Consider the following 16,848-nt stretch of genomic DNA (forward strand, 5'->3'; position numbering starts at 1 on the left):
TTTCCCTTCAAATTACTGTACGTGAAAATATATTTAGAGAAAACTGCCAGTGTAAATTATTTGAAAGGACGTAAATTCGCAGGGAGAGACCTATTTCTTCAACAGATAACTCATGCAACATCTAATATATTTACATCATTTTTCCTGACCGATAAAGCTTCTTGAATGTTTTCGACAGTTTTTCTGTTACTTCATTTCAATCATTGACGTGAACTTTCGGACTCACTTAAGCTAACACCAGACCGTGATCATGGCGCTGCAGACCGCCGGGTTTGTGCTCTGTCTGACCGGACTGCAGCTCGTTCACGCCGCGGATCCTTCAAATTATGTGGCCGCTGTGTACGAGCACCGAGTGATTCTAAACCCGAACCCCAGAGTCCCGCTGGACCGGAGATCTGCCCTGGAGCACATGAAGAAGAACCTGCGTGTGTTAGAGGAGCAGACAGCACTGGCAGCACAGCAGGTAAACAGACAGAGTGCTTTAAAATCACACGTCACTAGTCAACAATACAAAAGTAGCCTAATGTACAGAATTTCTATCATAATTTGGAACAGATCCTTATGGGAATTTTCTCAAATCAATATTTTGCCTTTTAACATTTACGCATTTTAATTTCATAACAAAATTTCTTCAAACTGAATTGTGTAATTAATAATAATAATAATAATAATAATAATGAAAATATTTCTTTTACATTTTATTTTATTAATTCAATTTACTGGAATTTTCTTGTAAATCTTAAAATTATTCAGTTTAATAGTTTTTAAATGATTTTATTTTATTACTTTTTAATTCTCATTCTTTGTTCTTACATGGTTTTAAAATAGATTTTTTAAAATGTATCTTGCATTTTCTTGATCATTTTTATGTAAAGCATTGCTATATAAATAAACTTGCCTTGCCTAAAATTATTTTTTCTGAGTGTTCCATGTTGGACTATTAAAAAGTATGTAGGACATCAAATAAAAATAAAATCTAAAAAAAAAAAAATAAAAAAATAAAAAATAATAATAATAATAATAGTAATAATAATAAAAATATTTAAAAGTCTTACAGCTCCCCCCTCAAAAAATTATTTTGTTACGAATATTTCAATCTGAAAGTTTTTTTGTTTTTATTTTTTAAGCATTCCCTCTTGGACTATTAAAAACAAGCAATTGTAGGACATCAACAGTTTTTTTTTTTTTTTTTTTTTCCCTTCTTTCAGGATTGTACAACTTTTATAGCTCCCCCCCCAAAAAATATTTTAGCATATTTTTAAGATTTACGCATTTCAGGTTCATACATTTCCATCAAACTGTGTTATGTTTAATAAAATGAAACTTGAAATATTTCTTTTTATTTTATTTCATTAAAGATAAGTTTAATTTGATGGAATTTTGTTATGAAATTGAAATGCATAAATCTTTAAACATCTTGAGTGTTCTTTAATTGTCGAGCACCAAATAGCACATTCAAAAAATAATTTTAAGATTTACGCATTTCAATTTCAAAACAAAATTCCAAAGAATTGAAGTGATAAAAAAAAAAAAAAAAAAAAAAAAAAAAAAAAAAAATGCCTAACTGTTAAAAATAGGCTACATTTATTTTTGTGTACCATACGAGTCGCACTATTTCTGTAGTATGCAAATTTCCTATTAGCATTGAATTCCAGGTGTAAAGGCCTTAGATGTTTCATAGATGACAGGATGGAACTCATTGAATTAAATGTGAAACACAATAGGTTTTTTTTTTTTTTTTTTTAAATAATCATTGAATATTGTATACTGTTTCACATACTATTTTTTTAAATAGTAGGCAGTATTCAGTGTAACACTGCACAGAATGCAATAGCTAGTATTCCATACATACAGTTGAAGTCAGAAGTCTACTTACACTTATTTGAAGTCATTAAAACTAATTTTTTAACCACTCCACAGATTTCATATTAGCAAACTATAGTTTTGGCAAGTCGTTTAGGACATCTACTATGTGCATGAGTAATATTTGCAACATTTGTTTACAGACAGATTGTTTCAATTTTAATTGATTAATTTTCCAAGCTGCTTAAAGGCACAGTTAACTCAGTGTATGTAAACATCTGACCCACTGGAATTGTAATTCCAGTGGGTCAGATGTTTACATACACTAAGTTAACTGTGCCTTTAAGCAACTTGGAAAATTCCAGAAAATGATGTCAAGCCTTTAGGCAATTAGCCAATTAGCTTCTGATAGGAGGTGTACTGAATTGGAGATGTATCTGTGGATGTATTTTAAAGCCTACCTTCAAACTTGGTGCCTCTGCTTGACATCATGGGAAAATCAAAATAAATCAGCCAAGACCTCAGAAAAAAACATTGTGGACCTCCACAAGTCTGGTTAATCCTTGGGAGCAATTTCCAAATGACTGAAGGTACCACGTTCATCTGTACAAACAATAGTACGCAAGTATAAACACCATGGGAACATGCAGCCATCATACCGCTCAAGAAGGAGACACATTCTGTCTCCTAGAAATGAACGTAGTTTGGTGCGAAAAGTGCAAATCAATCCCAGAACAACAGCAAAGGACCTTGTGAAGATGCTGGAGGAAACGGGTAGACAAGTATCTATATCCACAGTAAAACGAGTCATATATCGACATAACCTGAAAGGCTGCTCAGCAAGAAAGAAGCCACTGCTCCAAAACTGCCATAAAAAAGCCAGACTACAGTTTGCAAGTGCACATGGGGACAAAGATCTTACTTTTTGAAGAAATGTCCTCTGGTCTGATGAAACAAAAATGTAACTGTTTGGCCATAATGACCATCATTATGTTTGGAGGAAAAAGAGTGAGGCTTGCAAGCCGAAGAACACCATCCCAACCGTGAAGCATGGTGGTGGCAGCATCATGTTTTGGGGGTGCTTTGCTGCTGGAGGGACTGGTGCATTTCACAAAATAGATGGCATCATGAGGAAGGAAAATTATGTGGATGTATTGAAGCAACATCTCAAGACATCAGCCAGGAAGTTAAAGCTCAGTCACAAATGGGTCTTCCAAATGAACAATGATCCCAAGCATACCTCCAAATTTGTGGCAAAATGGCTTAAGGACAACAAAGTCAAGGTATTGGAGTGGCCATCACAAAGCCCTGACCTCAATCCGATTGAAAATTTGTGGGCAGAACTGAAAAAGCATGTGCGAGCAAGGAGGTCTACAAACCTCACTCAGTTACACCAGTTCTGTCTGGAGGAATGGGCAAAAATTCCAGCAAGTTATTGTGAGAAGCTTGTGGAAGGCTACCCAAAACATTTGACCCAAATTAAACGTTTGACCCAAGTTAAACAATTTAAAGGCAATGCTACCAAATACTAACAAAGTGTATGCAAACTTCTGACCCACTGGGAATGTGATGAAAGAAATAAAAGTTGAAATAAATAACTTTGATATTCAAACTTTTTATTAAACAGGGTGCCCAGATCATAGTGTTTCCAGAGGATGCCATCCATGGGTTCAACTTCACCAGAGCTTCTATTGCTGGTTATCTAGAGACAGTTCCAGACCCTGAGGTGGTCACATGGAGTCCGTGTGCTGATCCAGACCAATTCCCAGACACTGAGGTACAAAACTGAGATAATCTTAAGAGTTTATATTCTTAGTCTCGCTGTTGCAGCAACTCAAGTAGATCACATGCCTGCTTTAGAGGCTTGTGCATTAAGAACCACTTTTTACATTTTAGTTTTAGGTTTCTCTGTTTAAAATGATTCTTAACTGTATTGATAATCCTTAATTTACGATATTTCTCAGGTCCTCCACAGCCTCAGCTGTATGGCCCGTAAGAATCGTATCTTCGTAGTGGCGAACATGCCCTCCCGTCAGACCTGTAGCAGAGCCATAGACCCTCATTGTCCAGTGGACAGCCAGTATCAGTTCAACACTAACGTGGTGTTCAGTGACCACGGCACCATTGTGGCCCGATATCACAAACAAAACTTGTACTTTGAAGCAGCGTTTGACACACCACCGAAGATCGAGTACGTCACATTCACCACCCCATTTGCCGGCCGATTTGGGGTGTTTACATGTTTCGATATTCTGTTTCGTGACCCGGCAGTGACACTAGTGAAGGACATGGGCATTAGGCAGATTGTGTACCCCACCGCATGGATGAACCAGCTCCCCCTGCTGGCCGCCGTGCAGTTTCAGCGCTCATTTGCATATGCGGCCGGCGTTACGCTGTTAGCTGCTAACATCCGAGCTGCTGATTTTGGCATGACTGGTAGCGGTATTTTCACGCCTTGGGACTCTCTTATTCATCACGATGCAAAGGGGAGTTCTGGGAAATTGCTAGTGCGTACAGTACCAGTGCTTGACCCAACGTTTAGGGGGAAAGGGGTGGACGACGTGAGGTGTACAATTTCGCCATTTTCTGGTTATCGACAAAAGAATCAGGGTTCGAAAGAGCTAGAAAAGACGCAGATGTTGCCAACAAGCAGCTTTGACAGAAAACAAGGCGATTTTGAGACTAAACTCTGCCATAAAGACCCTGATTGTATAGAAAGAGGATTATCTGAGAATCCCACAACTTTTAGCTCCATAATGATGTACGATAATTTCACTCTGGTCCCTCTACTGGGCAATAAAGGGAACCTCAGCGTTTGCAGTGGCTCCCTCTGCTGCCACCTGCTGTTCCGGAGGTCAGTCACACCCGAGTTTTATGCTCTAGGGGTGTTCAATGGGCTCCATGTGGTACATGGGACATTTTACCTGGAGGTTTGCACCCTGGTCAAGTGCACGGGTCTGGAGCACAGCAGCTGTGGTGGAGAGACTGAACATGCTCATACGCTGGTGGATTTCAGGCTAGAGGGAACGTTTACAACTCGACATGTATTTCCAGGGATTCTGGGTAGCGGGATGACTCTGGAGATTCCAGATCATTCTGGCTGGGAGAGCGGAGACCGGTTTTACATGAGCCGAACAGGCATGTCCTCCGGGCTTGTGACGGCAATGATGTATGGGAGACACTATGAAAGGGACGGTGTCTAAAAACACAAACGTCTGTTGAATACTGACTGTAGTACACTACACCTGATATTAATAAAAAATTACGTCACATTAAAGGGGCTCTGTACTACAACTGTTTTGTGTTATTTGTTTTTATTATGTCCAGTTATTATCTCATCTTATGTGAAGAAATAGATTTTGTGGAAGCTCATGGCATAAAAGATTTATTTATAATTACTATAATTACTTATTTATAATAATTTAATGTACCAAAAGGTCAGGTCACATCCTTGATATTTCCATTGTCTTTGAACTCTTATAAAATAAATCACACACACATTAAAATTCAGTCACGCACACACATAAACACATCTTTCTGAGGTACAACAGGTTGAAGCCGCAATTCCTCATGAGCGCAGAGGAATAAACACTCAGTTTAAACTCTGAAGGCATGTCTGTCTTTTAGCTCTTCATATTTTTATAATAAATAATTCATAATAATGCAAACTTAAAATCAGTCTTCATGCACATACGGGGCTAAAAGTAAAGCTTGAGGAGAATTCTGCAGCTCTTGGTCCCTGACGTCTTCAGTTTCTCATGTCTCCTCATGTTTTATGTAAATGCTGGGAATTATGGTTCCACATCTGTCAAGATGAGCAAAATGGAAAACAATGAGGATTTAGCTCTGAAATAATATGTAGTAGTGATGCTTTGCCGTTTGAACAAGTTTACAGGTAAAGTTCACCCCAAAAATTATAATAAAAAAAAAAAAGGTAATTATGTTCTCACTCTGATATTGTTCCAAACCCATCTGACTTTTTTTCTTGCAAGCAACACAAAATGATGGAAAGTGCCCTCTTTTTCTATATAATAAAAGTGAAAGCGGACTGATGCTTTCAAGCTATAAAAGTAGCCAATCGACTTGTGCCCTGTATTACAAGTCTTCTGAACAGTCTGAAATTTAAGTTGTGATATACAGTACACCTTATGATTTTCCCTTCAGCCAGAGCTATAAAACAGACAACAAAAGTCATATGGACTAAAAAAGTGATGCCAAACATCACTGGTTCTTGCGTGTCTTGACACCAAATGCCACTGACGTCAATGGTGCCATATTTCATTAGAGAGCTCCAGCGGAAGGCAGATTTTCAGTGAATAACTACTTTAATTTCAGGTTCCTCACTAAAAGCTATCTTACAGCTTCAAAAGACTAAAGGACTACTTTTTTGGTGCATATTTGTCATTTTGAAACTTTTACTGCACCTTTTTTGTCATTGTGGAACTTATCCTGCTTTTTTTTTTACATTGTGTAGCTTTTTTGTCACTTTTGTCATTATAAAACTTTTTGCCTTTTTTTTTTTTTTTTTGTCATTCTTGGTCATTATGGAACTTTTACGGTGCTTTTTGTAAACTTTTTTGTAATTTTTGTCATTGTGGAACTTTCTTTTTAATTGTAGAACTTTTACAGCACTGTGTAATTTTTGGTCATTTTACGGAGATTTTTTGTAATCTTTTGTCGTTGTGGAACTTTTACAGCATTTTTTAGGGGTCATTTTGGACCTTTCATAGCTTTTTTTTGTAATTTGTATTTGATTGCGGAACCTTTTTGACACTGTCATTTCTGGGTCATTATGGAACTTTTTTGATGCTTTTTGTATTTTTTTTTTGACATTGTAGAACTTTGACAAAAAAAACAAACACTTAATGTAGAACTTTTACGGCGCTTTTTTGTCATTGCAGAACTTTTTTTGCATCTTTTTTTAAAAATGTGGTCATTATTGACCTTTTTACAGTGCTTTCTGTAATTTTTTTGTTATTGTGGAACTTTTATTGCTGTTTTTCCAAGTCAAATTTATTTGTATATCACTTTTCACAACAGGCGGATTGAAAGCAACTATACAGGAAATTATGCTATAACAGAAAATTAATGAATATAATGACAATATTTGTTATTTATGTTTAGAACTATAAGTGGTTAAAATTAGTAAACTAAGTAAGTGCTGTTGGTCAATGATTAAACAAAATGATTTTGTATGAACTATAAGCTGTAGTATTAAAGTCCTTTAAGGACATCCCAGATTAACGGAGGAAACACGCATCTAGCATTGTCCTTTGAGACTGGTCAGTGAAGGCTTTTGTTAGTGGTTAATTCATTTTCAATGTAGTTCTTTCTTTTAAGAAGATGTTTTAAGGAATTATAGAACTTTTTTGGTCATTATAGAACTTTTACAACTATTTGTCTTCTCAACTTTAATGGTGCTTTTTGTAGTTTTTGTCATTGTGCAATTATATCAGCGTTTTGTTGTTTGTTTGTTTTTTGGACAATTTTGGTCATTATGGAACTTTAACGGCGCTTTTCTGTCATTTTGGAAACACTCAGTACCCATTCACTTTCATTACGTACATGGAAGAGAGCAGCATGAACATTTTGTGTTCCACAGAAGTTATACAGGTTTCGAACAACATTAGGGTGAGTAAATGATGGCAGAATTTTCAGTTTAGGATGAAACATTCATTTAAACATTGCTATAGAGAAAAAACAGAAACCAGACTGGTATCGTGGTCAAACCAACAATTTCAGCCGGTGCCACTTCTGTGCCCATTATTTTCCTGTTTTTCTGCTCGTTCCTGAGACTTGGGGTGCACGAACCATAAACAAACAACCTATATTATTGTAGTCACCATTCACCGATATCTTAAGACACTGGGGGCAGAACAGAGCAGTCAGTATGTTTCTGAGTCCGAATCATTGAGTTCGTCAGCGATGATGAGGCTGTCCTCGCGCCCCACGCTGTTGAAGTTACGATAGGAGACATGCTCCGACCGCAGCATGGGTAATGGGTCAAAGGTCACAGTCGTGGATGGGCTGGAGTAGTGGTTAATGGTGGCAAACTTGAGGCTCGACATGGTGCCGGTACTGCTGGGAGAAACGGGCAACATCGTGGCGAGTATCAGCGCCAAACAGTCGGCCACGTCTTTTTTCGGGGCACAAGCCAAAGCTGGAGTGTAACCTGAGAGACGGGAGACATTTTATTAAAGGGACAGTAAACTCAAAAATGAAAATTCTGTCATCGTTTACTCACCCTCATGTCATTCCAAACACATGACTTACTTTCTTCCATTGAACACACACACACACACACACACACAGAGTACTGCATGCAATGCAGCAATGAATTAACTGAAAGCAATTTCACGATTCTCAATACCAATTTCGATACATAAAATACTAATGTGAGTTAACATTGTTTCAAGTTCTCAAGTAGTTATTAAAGACAATCAACTGTTTTACTTACATTCCCTTTAGATATACTATAATTTACTGTTTACATTAATACCTTATCAAGACGGGCATTTTCCCAAAATTTTTAAGTGTATTTTACTATGTTACCTAGTCATTTGGACTAGAGGTTGACCGATAGAGTCCAAAAACAATGAAATACCAATAATAGTCAGAAAAATTTGGTGCATAACGCATGACTTTTAACTATAATCAAGCCTGAAACACACCGGGGACTCTTATTTCAAAATGTCAGAAACTTGGCTCCGATACAATGATCTACAATATATTTAAGTGTTTACCAAATTAAGCTGATGCACATACTTATACTGTATACTTATATCCATATAGTTGCATTTTCCTTTGCATGCCCTCGCTTCAATTTAGAACACTTGATTATCTAATCAAAATAACAAAATATGCATTGAAGTGAGGATAAAAAATATGGAATATATCGTCAATGATGAAAGATTTAGATCCAGGAAATCCCCATGAGGTGACAGTGATTGTTTTCATTTCACCTCTAGAGGCCGCTGCACTGTAAAACAAAGCCGTTTTAACTGTAGAATCCTCCAACATCAGCCACGGAGGAACACAGACGATTACAAAATTAAAAAATTGGCAACTACCGCCACAGATTTTTGCCAATAACAGATACGTTCCAAAAAGCAACTATCGGCACCGATTAATCGGAAAAACCGATATATCGGTCTACCTCTAGTTTGGACTACTTTTAAAAAGTGGAAAAATGACTAATCTGTTGTTCAAAATGTATCCTTTTGTGTTCCGTGGTTTGGAAATGGCATGAGAGAGAGTAAATAATTATTTAATTTTCATTTATAAGTGAACTATTCCTTTAAAGAAATCTGAGATTACAGTACGGTGGCAAAAACTGCCTGTCAAAAAAGAAACTGTTTTTGGTGCAAGAAACCTTGACTAACATTATAAGTGTACTTCAGGGAAAAAATTAAATGATACATAATTATGACAAGACACTATACATGCTCACCGTTTTCATCCACAGCGAGAACACTGGCTCCTTTACCCAACAGCTCCTGCACGACCACCGTCAGACCGTTACGAGCTGCGATGTGTAACGGCCTGAGAGACGAGACAGAGAATTGATCAGTTCTCAGTCTTCAGCTGATGATAAGAACATGATGTGTTGATGGCATACACATGCACGAGGCAATCGGACTTACGTCTGCAGCTCTGTGTTTGTGGAATTGATGAGATTTCTATCTGTGATTTTCTCAAGAATTAATAAGGCACTAGTTTCATGCCCCTAACAAGACAGAAAACACAACAATGAAACAAAGATGTTCAAACTAATGTGTATTACAGAATAAAATGGAATATAATACATATAAAAATATCAAAGAATAACAGCTGTGTTTGTACCTTGCTGCAGGCGAGATGCAGTGCTGTGTTTTTGTTTGCATCCTGTATGGTGAGGTCTGCCTTTGCACTGCTCATTAAAACCTCTGCACACACAAAACATGGACATAAAACAGCCGACAACAATCAGTAAAGCACAGCGGACTTCAGCGACTTTTTCAATGGTCATGTCACTACAATTTAATTAGAAGCTTGCTATATTTGTTATAAATATATAAATAGAAAAATAATGTGTGTTTCTTCTTCTGCTTCAGGTAATTCAAAAAGTAATGCATTGGTACTTCCAAAAAGTAATCTGATCACACAATGTGCATTACATATAATACAGACCCGTCATGTATTGAAGGAAACAGAATTGTATTCCGATATATATATATATATATATATATAAATGTACTGAGTGGTGTTTGGTGCCTGTTAGCATCTTGTAACTCTTCAGTGGAAAAGGCTGTTAGATTTGTGGGGCTAATTTTGTCTCACCTACGGCATTAGTTTGTCCGTTCTCAGCCGCCATCATGAGTGGCGTTTTGCCCAGTGCGTCGATGGCGTTCACCCGAGCGTTGTGACCCAGCAGAAGCTGTAAGCACTCCACGTGATTCGTGAACGCAGCAGCATAGATGGGTGTTCTACAAGAGATGCAACAAAATCTTGCATGAACAAAACAAATACGGTGCAGTTCTAGAAGATCGTACCTGTTGGAAAACCTTGATTTTACCTGGACTGCGAGTCTGTGGCGTTGACGATCGCTGGACCCAAAGTTTCAATCAGTATCTCCGCTGTGGACTCGTTATCGTTAATTCTGAAAAAGCACAGATACAAGAGAGATTTCATGTTTTCATGACAACACCTTTTAGTCTAGAGGAAGCAAATATAAGGGTCATTTTTCAATTCTTTAAAAAAAAATATACTCTGCAATCTGGAAAACGTCTTTATTGAAGACAGCGATTCTTTATTATTATGAAAAAAAAAAAACACACATTCTAATTGCACATGAAAGCCAAATTATGCTTTTAAAATTCTCTGTAAAATTCTCACTCAAAAGTGCTCTGCAGGACAAAAATGGGTGTTTTCCAATCAGTGGGAATTTTCAAACTGGGATGGGCGTTTTCAACCACTTTGTATGATTTGCCTACTGCACTGAGAATTTCTACTTTAATTGGATAGTTCAGGAACGCCCATCGTGGTTTGAAAACACCCACAGATTGGGAAACGGCCATTATTTTCCCGCAGAGGCCTATACTCCATTTTTTCAGATGTCTTTTTGAATATTTCAAAGCAAAATATTCAGATATACACAAATACACAGTATAAGTTGTTTGAGTGTGTAAGGAGAGTGACTCGATTGCATCATTGACATTGCATCATAGGAGTGGGCGGTCACTGCAGAGCTCTTTTGGCGTGCTTTGTTGGTTGTGATTCTCTGATTGGTGGATCTCTCCTCAGGATTATGGGTAGTGTAGTTCTTCACCAGGAATTCCATTATTAAATGCGCTTTTTAAAAAAAATAAAATTGAAATAACATGGACTGATGGCTTCAACAGAAGCATTTAACATCGATTAACAACCTCTGCGCTCACGGTAGGTCTGTCTTTAAAGTTTTACAAGTTATTGTTTCTTATCATTTCGCCTGCAAAGTGATTTTTCCTTCCAGAACCAGATGCATTCACTTTAACATAATACTACGGGACACAAACTTTCACCAACTGAAGAATAACCCATCAGCAGATGATTTCTTACACTGCACAGTGTAGCGGACTGAAAGAGTTTCCATCCATCTTATGAAAGACTTCCTGTTCTAAGAGCAGCTCCACACACGTGTCATGACCTACGATTGACAAACACAGAAAATATGAGAATATTACTAAAAGTGCATTTTTATTTGTTTAGGAGTAATTGGATAAATTATATCAGTACCGTTGTAACACGCCCAGTGCAGAGGTGTGTATCCGCAGTTGTCCTTGAGAAACGGGAGGGTCTTCATGGACTGGGCTGCTTTCAGAAGGACCCGCAGGACACCCACGTGCCCACATGCAGCTGCCAGGTGCAGAGGAGAGCGCCCCCTACTGTCTTGCACAAACACACTGGATCTGTGCAGCAACAGAGCCTCAACACATGACTCATGACCCATTACTGCCTGCAACAGACACACTTTGAAGGTTATGTGTGGCTTTAAAAGAAAATAACCATAGAAGAAGTGGGGAAATCATAAATATACATGCATAAAACTTAATGGAATGTCTTTAATATGCCTGATAAGAACTGTATTCAGTAATGTACAGTATGTAATCATGCAATTAAAGTCAATTTCCTTGATGAAATACGATCACATGAGACAAAAACGGGGCCTGTGTACATGTGTTTTTGTGTGACTGACCCCGCGATGGAGCGCCGTCCTGCTCCATTTATCTCTGGCCTCCACACTGGCTCCTTTACTCAACAGAAGATACACACAATCAGTGTAACCACCCAGAACTGCCAACATCAGAGGAGTCCTGACAACACACACACACACACAGACACACACACACAATTATATTCAACATTACATCTTACAGATGGACTTATTCACTGAGTGTGTGTGTAAGTTGAAACTCACTGTCCCTTTCCGTCCCGTATATTAACGGCCGTGTGCTGATCAGTGTTATTGAGAAGCAGAGCCAGACAATCAGAGTGACCATTCATAGCTGCAGATGGACAAACACACAATGCACAGCAACTTTATGTGAACAAATCGTCCTTATTCGTCTAACTGTAGAATATCAGAATAAAGTCTGGTCCACATTGAAGTTTTTTGTGAATGTGTGTGTAACCTGCAGAGTGTATAGGGCTTCTCTTGTGTGTGTAGTCCTTCTGCAGTAAAGAAGCTCCCTGATTGATCAGAATATCCACACACTCCGCGTGACCCTTAAACGCAGCAAGACTCAGAGCGGTGTGACCCTGAGGCGACCTCACATCCAGATCCAACAGAGACTGGACCAGAACCTCAAGAGCATGATGGTGACCGTGATATGCCTGTAAACATACAACAATTTAAGTTTTAGAATCTCATGATTTTATTCGACACACTAGTAACCTACAGAGTAGATAAACATAATATTTGGGCACTATTTTTCCTTGATCACTTGTGCATTTAGCAGTTGTACAAACAACTATACAACAAATAAATCATATCTTGACACAAAGCAAGAGATTTTGTTGGTCGCTGTGGCATTATTTAAATAGCAAGTCTATTATTGAGGTAGCATCTATACAGAAGTATATTAATAACAAGTGTCTGGTAGACAAAAAGCAAATAACATTATTAATCGAAGCAAAATGTGATGGCACACAGATTGTGATAATGGATTACTTGGTGAGGACCTCTACATGTTGCCCTTAGTATTTATCAGCACCAGACTGCACCAACTAGTGGTGAATGTTAATAGCAGCAAGTGAAGTTTGTGCATTGGCACTCTACTGCTTTTCCTGCAATGCCAGGATGTGCAAGGTTGACTTTTCAACAGAATTTTGGCACTTTTCCACTGCACGTTACGGTTCGACTCAACTCTGCTTGCTTTACTTTTCTGAGCCTGCTTTTCCACTGCAGTTTAGTGCAGCCTCAACGTGGGTGGGATTATAGGCTGATCGTCATAGCAGCCATGTGCGGCCAAATGCTGAGACACTTCCTGAAAGGCTTTTTGTTTCGCGTCGCCCCATCCAGCTCTCGTTGGATCCTCTCCTTGGCTACTAATGAGACGAACGTATGCACCTCGCTTATTGACCACTGCGTGGTTTTGCGCACAGCCATTTCTTTTTACAATTCGAAAGTCGCGTGAACAAATGATACTGCTATCGCTGTTGCTAACTTTAAAACTAGCGGGTTGATGTCCCGTGTCGCAAATCCAGTGACGATTCTCTCTGATCAATCAGTGTTCTGCAGGGGTTTGATGTCACATTTAGTATCGGCTCGGCTCGCTTAGAACCTCGACCGATGTGGTACTAAAAAAAATACCAGGTACCAGGTACTATCCACAGTGGAAACCCCCAAAAAGCGAGCAGAGTCGAGTTGAGCCGAGCCGTACCGTGCAGTGGAAAAGCCCCATTTGAACCACTGGAATGATTCAGAGGCGAAATTGCCATTAAAGTGAAATTTAATGGACCGAATATTACATGTCAAAAAATAAAGATGGAATTCACAAAAAAGAAATGAACTTTGAAGGTGAATATTTATTATTCATTTGTTTTGCAAAATTTTGTTCTGCTGAAATATTCACCGCTCAAATATACAACCATAATCAATTGCAACACCCCAAAATGCAAGCACTGTTAATGCAATGCGTTTATTTTTCAATTAGTACAATTCAACATGCTTTTTTGTACCAAACACATTTATTATTAATTTCCTTCCATACATATATTTCAAATAAACTCGCCCCAAAATAGCACATAAAAACAAAGCAAACAATGGCTGGTCGCTTTTCACATCAGTCAGATGGTCTCTTCCTGTCGAAGTGGTCGGTTCTTAACCAGAATCAGGGCTGTTTCCCTGAATCTAAGCGGTTTAAGCGGCCGCTTAGGGAAAGAATGCAAAATATAAACATTTTCTTTTTTGTTCCTTTTTTTTTTTTTTTTATATATACTGAAAGCTGCAAGTAAGACTCAGGCAGCTGTTACGGCTCAATTAGACAGTTCTAGGGGGCCCCCTTGTGGCCTGAGAGGGAAGGGAGAATGTAACTGCAAGGAGAGAGTTGTTCGTTGTCATGCATGAAATTGCAACCGTTAGTTGGCTAACGTTCTGCAGTTGTGTCCCATTGTGTATAAGTATTGCATTTTGTGTAGTTAATATATTCCAATTTTAAGTTAATATATTCAGATTTGTTGAAGAATGTCTTGTGGTGTCATTCTTAGATGTGTCTGGATCCGTTGGCTCTGGGGTGAGGAGCCTCCAAGTAGGATTTCGCTTAGGGCCCCCATATGCTCAGAAACATTCCTGACCAGAATAAACTGCAAAGTGGGCCAGACTGACGCTGATATCCAAAAGTCTGGCTTTGTTAGACTACACTCGTCATAGCTGTATATCAAACATTATATATGTTCTGATATGTTCTTTAAATGGACAAAAGTATGTTATTCATTACATTTACATTACATTTATGCATTTGGCAGATACTTTTATCCAAAGCGACTTACAGTGCACTTATTACAGGGACAATACCCCCAGAGCAACCTGGAGTTAAGTGCCTTGCTCATGGACACAATGGTGATGGCTGTGGGGATCAAACCAGCAACCTTCTGATTACCAGTTATGTGCTTTAGCCCACTACGCCATCACCTCTCCACTGCTCTGTTATTCCATTAACAGAACGGATTTCCTTTTGTCACACAGACACAGAAATCTGGAGTTGAAACTCACCGCTAAGTGTAAAGGGCTGATGGGAGGCTGGACATCTGTGTTGTTTAAGATGCCTGATGCAGTTGTGTTCATTAGCTGAAAATATACAACACACACACAATTGAACAATTTAACAAAGTAAAATTTTGCGGAGGAGCAAAAATAAACATTTGAAAAAGCTACTTTTTATTCTTTATGATTGTGGATAATAGTGTGCTTTTGGCCGATATGTGTCAACTAAGCAAACCAATAAGCCACGGGACAGCTAACGAGTGTTTTGACCCCCCTTAACGTTTATGACCGGCTACTTTGCTCATTAATATATAATTAATTAGTACAGAAAACTATGCTTTTTTACAGCAGCTTTGAACACGGCTCGTCCAATCAGATTTCAGAGCTGGAATTTTACGTTTTATGAAATTTATTCAACACCTTGCCATTAGAGGGCAGCAGTGGCCTGATTTTCTGTTGAGAGGGTCATCATGCACAGAAAACCAGAAACACAAATTTGTGAACTCACCACATCTAACGGAGTTTCACTGGCAATCTGCAAATTAAAACACAGAAATGAATACCAAACCCAGAGCAGAAGTGACGGTTGTTCAGAGGTTTTAATGAATTTAGGTGAAATACTGACCAGTTCCAGACAGAGTCTGTGTCCATACGCAGAGGCGTAGTGAACCACGCTGTATCCATCTTTATCCCTGAGAGCTGGATTAGCATCATTCCTCAACAGATACTCCACACACCTCACACACACCACAGAAACACACAGTACGAGTCAAAACACACACAAAAGATATGTTTGGAATGACTACCTTCTGTTAAACTAATGTTTGTATGTATACTGTGCACAGTTGAAGTTTCTTTATGCATTGAATAGCCCGAAGATCTTCTACATTTGCCAATTTGTGCAGTAGAGGTAGACCAATAGTTGCTTTCTGGAACTATCGGTTATCGGCAAAAATCTATGCAGAGTTATGTTTGGTGGGGGCGGGCGGGTTTTCCTCTGTGGCCGGCTGGAGGATTCTGCAGTTAGGACGGCTTGGTTCTACGGTACAATATAACTGCAGTCTGGTTATTTTTAGGGATGTGCACTATTTGGTTATTCCAGACATGCAATAGAGGTCTTCAACCCGATCCGAAATCAATAAGTTCAGACAAACTGTTGGGTTTTTTGGCCTGGTTTGGGTCATTTTTTCCAGTATAGTGTGAGTTAGGGGCTGTTTAAACATGCTTTTTGTGTGCGTCTACACGGACGAACGTCTTTGTTGCGCTGAATCACACCGTTTTTACTTTCAGCGTCACGCACAAGAACGCCACATTTTTAGACACCAAGTTAAAAAGAACTTTAATCTCGAAACACCTGCGTTCTGTCTCATTCGTTGTGCTGCGTTCCATCGAATTTCAAGTTGACTTCATGTGACTTACACAATTAAACATGATTCTAGGTTGTTTTTCAGAGCAAAGTTTCAGCCCTTGATAAACTGTTAGACATGTTTTTTTCCCTTTTGCTCTGGTGTGCATATTTACATACAATAATAAGACAAGTTCAGTGCCATTTGATTTGAAACCATTTAAAAAATCTCAGAAATGTGAACCTGCCCAAGCAGAGCGCATATGGAGGAAGTGACAGTTTGATTAATTTTGTCACTTAAAGATGTATGTATTATGTTTTTAGGCTCATAGCTCACTGTTCACTTTAATTGCTGCTATTCTGAGTAGTGAATGAGGAAATTACATTGTAATAAATGTTCTTTATTCCCACGTCCCAATGAAAAACCGATTATCTGTTCACTTAACCTTGCGAATAGAGTGTTAGTTCACCCAAAAAT

General features: G+C 38.4%; 2 protein-coding genes across 3 annotated transcripts in view; one reads left to right on the top strand and one right to left on the bottom strand.

Annotated features, from left to right (window-relative positions):
• Nucleotides 1-14: 14 nt before the first annotated feature.
• Nucleotides 15-5,097, top strand: LOC127420874 (biotinidase-like). The gene is made up of 3 exons (XM_051663462.1): nt 15-463; nt 3,431-3,580; nt 3,768-5,097. The coding sequence occupies exons 1-3, from the start codon at nt 251-253 to the stop codon at nt 5,004-5,006; spliced, it is 1,602 nt and encodes a 533-aa protein (XP_051519422.1). The 5' UTR covers nt 15-250; the 3' UTR covers nt 5,007-5,097.
• A 152-nt stretch (nt 5,098-5,249) lies between these two features.
• Nucleotides 5,250-16,848, bottom strand: part of LOC127420855 (serine/threonine-protein phosphatase 6 regulatory ankyrin repeat subunit A-like) — a 29,522-nt gene continuing 17,923 nt past the window's right edge. The window contains exons 15-29 of one of the 2 annotated variants that reach the window (XM_051663432.1): nt 15,651-15,762; nt 15,534-15,560; nt 15,035-15,109; nt 12,453-12,654; nt 12,239-12,326; nt 12,017-12,134; nt 11,557-11,776; nt 11,380-11,467; nt 10,358-10,441; nt 10,123-10,268; nt 9,646-9,728; nt 9,447-9,529; nt 9,254-9,345; nt 7,654-7,975; nt 5,250-5,608 (exon numbers count right to left, since the gene is read on the bottom strand). In XM_051663432.1, the coding sequence (XP_051519392.1) occupies nt 7,689-7,975; nt 9,254-9,345; nt 9,447-9,529; nt 9,646-9,728; nt 10,123-10,268; nt 10,358-10,441; nt 11,380-11,467; nt 11,557-11,776; nt 12,017-12,134; nt 12,239-12,326; nt 12,453-12,654; nt 15,035-15,109; nt 15,534-15,560; nt 15,651-15,762 (1,705 nt within the window). In that variant the 3' untranslated portion in view covers nt 5,250-5,608; nt 7,654-7,688. Of the gene's footprint in view, nt 7,976-9,253; nt 9,346-9,446; nt 9,530-9,645; nt 9,729-10,122; nt 10,269-10,357; nt 10,442-11,379; nt 11,468-11,556; nt 11,777-12,016; nt 12,135-12,238; nt 12,327-12,452; nt 12,655-15,034; nt 15,110-15,533; nt 15,561-15,650; nt 15,763-16,848 lie in introns of both variants that reach the window. The other variant, XM_051663431.1, reaches the window with a different exon arrangement.

Source organism: Myxocyprinus asiaticus, chromosome 30, assembly GCF_019703515.2.
Source record: "Myxocyprinus asiaticus isolate MX2 ecotype Aquarium Trade chromosome 30, UBuf_Myxa_2, whole genome shotgun sequence".
Lineage (NCBI taxonomy): Eukaryota > Metazoa > Chordata > Actinopteri > Cypriniformes > Catostomidae > Myxocyprinus > Myxocyprinus asiaticus.

Excerpts from the sequence above, each read along its gene's own strand:
- LOC127420874 (XM_051663462.1), top strand. The coding sequence starts at position 251 with ATGGCGCTGCAGACCGCCGGGTTTGTGCTCTGTCTGACCGGACTGCAG. Across the intron at positions 464-3,430 it reads CAGCACTGGCAGCACAGCAG|GGTGCCCAGATCATAGTGTT; the intron begins GTAAACAGACAG and ends TTTATTAAACAG. Across the intron at positions 3,581-3,767 it reads ACCAATTCCCAGACACTGAG|GTCCTCCACAGCCTCAGCTG; the intron begins GTACAAAACTGA and ends GATATTTCTCAG.